At 34.0% G+C, this 6,996-nt stretch overlaps 1 protein-coding gene across 1 annotated transcript; it reads left to right on the top strand.

Annotated features, from left to right (window-relative positions):
- The first annotated feature begins 685 nt into the window (after positions 1 to 685).
- Positions 686 to 6,366, top strand: LOC149160124 (uncharacterized). Its single transcript, XM_089436626.1, has 5 exons — positions 686 to 930; positions 4,286 to 4,451; positions 4,593 to 4,626; positions 4,703 to 4,758; positions 4,853 to 6,366. Exons 1-5 carry the CDS (start codon positions 902 to 904, stop codon positions 4,907 to 4,909), a joined length of 342 nt encoding a protein of 113 aa, XP_089292752.1. The 5' UTR covers positions 686 to 901; the 3' UTR covers positions 4,910 to 6,366.
- The last annotated feature ends 630 nt before the right edge of the window (positions 6,367 to 6,996 follow it).

Raw genomic sequence — 6,996 nt, 5'->3', positions numbered from 1 at the left:
AGATTTTGTTTTCAATTTTGACATCTTGTCAAAACTTCCATGACGATCCCAACAATAAATACATTTTCACATCAAATTCCACCTTTGCTCGTCATTTTCCACACCCCATATAAAAATTGGCAACCAAATTTAACAGGTCATAAACCTATTAATAGATTCGGGTTGTATATGCCTACTGTCAGATTTAAACCAGTACTAAATTTAATAGTAAGCATATATAGCCCGATGCATTAATAGACTATAAACTGCAAAATATCTATCGCCATTAAAATCTACTCCTGAGAATGCCATATGACTCTCAAGTGCCTGTCATGAGTAATAATTTCTCATATAAATAAAATACATATACAGCCAAACCGCATTAATGAATCTGTAGACAGAAAAATTAATAATTTCTATAGACCGCATTAATGAATCTATAGATTAAAAAATATCTATGGGCATTAAAATCTACTTCTGAGAATCTCATATAATCTACTTCTGAGAATGTCTCAAGTGCCTGTCGTGATTAATAATTTCTCATGAAAATGAAATAATTCGATTCGTTGCGTGACCGGTGTGCTAAGCGTGAGAATCTCCTCCAATCAACATGTTTGTCGTCCAGCGCTCGGACGAACGTTGATACGAATCTTAAAATACCAACAAGGACGATCGAAAACCATTACCTTTAAATTTTGCCCACATTTTATTAAATTTGAAAGTATTTCCAAGTGTTTCAGAGCATGATGTCAGAGTGGCGCAGCAATCGCCGTGGTGGATTTCCTTCGGGAGTTGGACGAGGGGCGCGGCCAGGGAGCTAAGGATTTCAAACTTTGTGCTGCAAGGCTTTCATTTCCCGCACGCAATTTTGTGAACGTTTCGGCCATAAATTGGATTCACCAAATCGCATTTCCACCTTATCATGGGCGTACGGATTCTTCCTTATTGCAGGTAAGGTATTTAAACACATAAATTGACCTTTAAATTTCGAATAGTGCAGGTTTTCTATGTTCTTTGGTCTAAAACTGTAAGATTTTAGTGATACTGGGTTTGATCTTTACCTCTGTGCATATTTTCAGCAAACTCTTTATTAACAGTTTTACCTTGCAATTTGTGTATAAACTTTCTTTTTTTACTAGAGCAATGGATCGAAAGTCGCAAGTCCTCAAGTCATTCAAGATTTCTGGGCCCTAATTCATGTACTTCGGCTTTTTACCGTCCAAATTTGAAGAAAAGAGTCTACCCTACAGTAAACGTTGTGATTGGCAATTTGTTGTTTGAGAACGATGATATTGATGTCCATTAGTCAAATATGTTAGGCAATTAATTTTATAAATTAGGTGTCATTATAACACCAAAATTATAACTAGTTATAGTTTCAAATTAGTTATAGTAATTTAAGTTAAAGATGTGTATTTAATCATAGTGAATTGATAATTAGTTGTAGTAATTTAGTTTAAGATCAAATTGATTATTTACTTTTTTTTTATTAAATTATGGTAAATTGATAATAAGTTATAGTAAATTAGGTCAGTTACTTTTTAAGCTTTATTACAAGAGGCTAAAGATATTTTCTATGAAATTTGAAACTAGATGGAAAAAATAACATCCAACTATACCAACCACACTTTAGAATAGAATAACTATTTTATTATTATAATAACCCATAAAACTTTGAATTAAAGATGAACATGTATATTTTTGTATGAACTCCTTGAAATAAGGTCCTGTTCAAATTATCTCGAGCCAAAAAAAAGTCAAATATATAATTAAAAATAATATTTTTGTCAAAAAATAGTAACTCCCTAAATAATTTATTTAGCTACTAAATAAATTCAAATCTCTAAAAACTATTTATAAATACCATAATAAGACATATAAATAATTATATGTATATAATATAATAATACATATATACATGATTATATGATATAATATAGTGACAAATTATAAATAATCATATCTATTATAATAACAATATTAATAAACATAATTCAAATATCTCAAGTGTAATGGATAATGACCGAAATACCTAGCCCCTTAATACCCAACTTTTGCTACAACTAAAACCAACTTTTATGAGGTGGTTTTTCTAAATTAGTTAAAGTTTTATGTGTGTTATTTATTATTTTTTGAAAACTTTTGCTCCAACTGAAACCAACTTTTATGCGGTGGTTTTTCTAAATTAGTTAAAGTTTTATGTGTGTTTTTTATTATTTTTGAGATTCGGTGGTATGGGTATTTTAAAATAACTAAAATTGTAATAAGTAAATTTCCAATATTGAAATGGAATTTTAGTTTTTTTATCTAAATTTTATCGAATTTTAAAATAATTTTTTTATTTGTAATTTTGTTTGTCTGTGGTTAAAGTTGAAATTTTATTCTTATTAATTTAAATATAAATTTTAAAAATAAAAAATAAATGTAAATGTAAATAATTATACAAAATATTTAAATAATATCCTAATTCTCCGTATCTAAAATGGATCTATAATTTAAATATCATTATTCCATATCAATAAGATATTTTAGATAGATATAGTCTAACATATAGATAAAATGGTTTTTTTCACCACATTTTTTCTCGTTAATTTTATCAAAATTCAATAAAATAATTTTGAAACTTGAGTTTAAATGATTTAATCTACATAATTTGAGTGCCCAAAAAATTTTTTAGAGTGTTGAATCTATTTAGACATTGAAATGAAAAATATATTTTAAATAACAAAATATCTTAAAATTGTATTACCAAATTTTAATAAATTACAATTAAAAAAACTATATGTAAAACTAAACCTTAAATATTTTAATTAACATAAACTTCATTACCACTTTAAAAGTTAAAAGTTTAATAATAAACAACGTTTTCATAATTTTGAAGAGATCATCATGAACGCCTCGTAGTAGAGTAAGAAGAACAAATCGCAATCAAGATATTATGTTCTGTATTTGTAACACATCTTAAAAAGATGTATTCATGTTGTGGAATTAATTTTAAAACGCGCAAATAGAAAAGCAGGGCTATTCACTTACTTTTATCAACATTTCTATAGAACATAAAGGCGATATTATGCATAATTGTTATTTTATTCATTATAACATATTTCATCATTTTAGCTTTTGAACTTTAAAATGTTTATGAATTTTATTTAATAATAAAAGAACTTTTTATAGGTTTATAAATTTTAAAATAAATATTTATTATTATAATATAGGAATATTAAATATATTATGCTTTAATTTTTTTAATGTGGTTTATAGATTTTGGAGATTGCTAATTGTTATATTTATGGAATATTTGTATTAAGTAAATTTATATGAAGAGATTGCGGCTCAATCATAGAGTGTGACTCAGAGAGTGTCAAAAAATTGAACCTATGACTTTTTATTAGCAAAGGTGATTTAACAACAACACTCAACTAATTCAGCCTTAGTTTAAAAATATAAATTTATTTATTATAATTCATAGCATTAAATATTTGATTATTTTAATATCAATATTATTAAATTTTATAAATTAAAAATATTAATTTATTATTAAAAGTTTATTTCAAAAAACACAATGTAATTAAAGTATAATTATGAAATAGAGTGATCTTTTAATAAGAGGGTTTCATGGTGGCAAGGGTTTCTACAACACAAAATATCATAACTCCATAGTCACATTGGCTACAAACACAATTTCTATAAAACCAAGAAGAATTTTCACATATTTTATTATTGATTGGCTATGACAAGGAGAAACGAGTAGCTCGGGAAGGAGGGGTGAAATCCCCCCCTAAAAGAACGTGGTGATATCCACCCAACAAAAAAAATTTGGGGGTCATGGAAACCATCCGGGAAATGGCAGCAAGCGGGAAAACCCAGTCCTAGGGGCTCAATGGAAATCCTTACTTTAGGGGAGATGCCTTCCTAAGGTAGTCATTAACCCTAAGTTTGTGATTCCTCCCATTAATTTGGAGGGTTATCATCAACATATGTAGGACCTGTTAGCTTTGTTGGCATTTGGCTCAAAAATGGATCCAAATCACTCCCAAAGTGATGTAGCCCAGACCACACGGGCCCGCACTTTACACGTAAGCTCGCCTTTACACTTGGTCTTCGACTTTTTGTGATGTGGTGGATTTGGTTTGTTATACCGGCGGTTGTATGTGATGTGGCAATGGATATTTTTTGTTGGTAAATGGAATTTTTTAATGTGGCATTTATGACCCCGCTACCAGCCTCGGGTTTGATTCCTTCGTTCGCTCTAGCCAAAATGTCTTGGTGGTCCGGTCATTCACGACCCTTCCTCGCTTCTGTGCAGTCTGATGAGGGTTCGGGAGCTCCCCTGTATGGCTCCTCCTCGAACGTTTATGGCGGTCTCTGTCCCTTCGTCGGTTGCGGTTGCAAACGTGAACTGGTCTCTTGAGCTTGTCAGTGTGATGGTCTATGGTTTTCTTCTATGGCTCGAGCCTGTCATGGTTCTGGAGGTATGTCTGCCCAAGCTCCTTCTTGGTTGTAAGTCCCTCGGCTTTGGTCAATCTTTTAATATTGTGAATGCAGTCCCACTGCTTCTGGTTTCTGTTCGTTTTATGAACTAGTCTTCCTTGCTGTTGGTGATTCGAGCACAGGTACAGGGCGAACAGCTTCGGCAACTATGCACAGGTAACTATTCTTCTCCTTGATTTATCCCTCTCTTCATCTGGTATTGAATCTAACCAGAATGCGCCTTCTGTCTCAGGTTCTGTAAGCTTGTCAGTGGCTCAACTCCTCAGCTTCTCGATCCAACTGACTGAGGTACGCCAGGGTTTCCATTTGTCCTCTTTTTTTGTTCTTTCCTCCTGATCTTTCCGTAACAATGGCTAACCAAACCCTTGCTTTACCCTTGCAGGTCTGTGGTTCGACCTGGGCACTTGGACTCCTTCGCGATTTTTGGCTCTCGAAGTAATAGTTTTCCTCCTAGTAGGCTCTGGTGCCTAAATCCCGTCAGTTTACAGTCAAGGTCTTATTTTGGTTCTGGTATGGTCAGTCTTTCGTTGTCTGGTAGCTTTATTTGACTCGAGATGTTGTCAATGGAATGTATGTGAACTGGTTTCGGCCTCTGTTTGGGTTCTCCGCTATATTCGATAAAGAAAATGAAGAACCGACTCTGTCATGAAACCCTAACCTAGGGTTTTTCCCTCCTGGACGCTGTTTCTTGTCTTTTATTTACCATGACTGTATTATAATATGGATTGAATGACAATTTCTGTTACTCGACTTTGTTGTACAATGACTGGATTATAAATATGGTTTGAACGACAATTTCTGTGGACGCTTTTCTATGTATTTTGTTTAATTATAAAAACTTGGAAAAGTTACCAGGATTACATGTGTCTGTTTCTGTCACTTTGTTCCACTGTAATTCTACAGGAGATCTAGTCCTCATTCTCCCCAACTGGTATGCCTTCGTTCTGTTGTATCGTGGGAATGCTTTCACGAATTTCTGCTTATTAAAAATGTCGGGAATTGTGATCTGTAGTGGTTAATTGTAGTACGCTAGAATTGTTTTAACTTGCACAGCAAATGAAAAAGAATATAACATTATAATACAGAAATAGGCAATGAATCAAATGGACTGTCTCTGCAAATGAAATCTGTCTTTTCCTTTCTTTATTTCTCTGTTCCAGAATTGCTGAACCCTGTCTCTGTCTTACATTTCTGCCTTTATACATTGAGATTACAGTTAATTAAACTGTCTTGGGTTTCAGTTAAACAGTCATGCTATGGTTGACATTACAAGATTCTGATTAGACAGTTTTGTCTTTTTTTCTTCTAAATTAACAGATCAGTTTGTAACTACAACTTTATTATTGTTTAGATCATAACAACCCTAACTGTCTATTTAACTTTGAATTAGTCATAACATCTTTAAAGAAACAAAAAAAAATTAAACTCCTATCTCATGACTCATAACCTATAATAAAAAAAACAATCCAGACAACTAACAACCTTCCAACCTGGCTGAGACTGAACCCGGTCATGGTGAGCTAGATGCTCCTGCATCAGGCTTCCGGGGCAAAAAGAAAATCATGGCTCCGGTCCATGAGCTTCTCGACAAAAGTACCGGTCTGTTCGATCTGCCTGGCATCAAGCCACGAACTGTCCTCAATTGGACAGTTCTTCCACTTGACCAGGTATTGTAAGTATTCTTTCCGCTGAGTTCGTTTAGCCACCTGAGTGTCGAGAATGATCTCGATCTCATGAGGTTGAACGTAAGGCATCTGTCTCTTCCAAGCTTCTCTTTCGTCCTGGGTGTTCTGTGTGGGTCGTGTGGTTCCATCTTCTTCCTTCTCCTTTGGGTCAGCCGTGTAGGGAAATAGGTCTGCTACATTAAAAATAGGCAAAATTTCTATTCCTGGTGGCAACTGGATCTCATAGGCATTTGCTGAAAACTTCTGTAGGATTCTGGAGGGTCCTATCTTCTTGTACTTTAATTTGTTGTACACACCTTTAGGAAAACGTTCCTTACGCAAATGTGCGAGGACTTCGTCTCCTACATTGTATTGTACCTCCCTTCTTCGCAAATCTGCTTGTTGTTTGTACTTTAAGCTGTTGTCCTGCAATTTAAGTTTCACCTATTCATGCAAATCCCTCATCGCGTTAGAGAAATCTTCTCCATCTGCGCTTTGCCTTTCTTGCAATCCAAGATCCCGCAGTTCATGCACTCCATGAGGATGCATGCCACTCTATGTTGCGGTTAGGTGAATCGTTGTAAGCAAATTCTGCCTGCACCAGCACTCGATCCCACATCCAAAAATTTTCTCCCACTAGACTTCATAGCATATTCCCTAAACTCCTGTTTACAACTTTTGTTTGTCCGTCCATCTGCGGATGGTAAGCAGAACTGTAACTCAGCTGAGTATCCATCTTCTTCCACAGGGTACGCCAAAAATGTCCCGTAAACTTCACGTCCCTGTCTGACAGGATGGATCTGGGTAATCTGTGTATCCTGACGATCTCATTAAAAAACAAGTGAGCCACATGGGTGGCATC

The sequence above is a fragment of the Pinus tabuliformis genome, chromosome 5_2 (genome assembly GCF_031772625.1).
Source record: "Pinus tabuliformis cultivar Carrire ecotype Pingquan chromosome 5_2, CPIR1, whole genome shotgun sequence".
In the NCBI taxonomy this organism is placed as follows: Eukaryota; Viridiplantae; Streptophyta; class Pinopsida; order Pinales; family Pinaceae; genus Pinus; species Pinus tabuliformis.
Note: the sequence above shows the minus strand (reverse complement) of the source record. Positions and strands in the feature narration are given on the sequence as shown.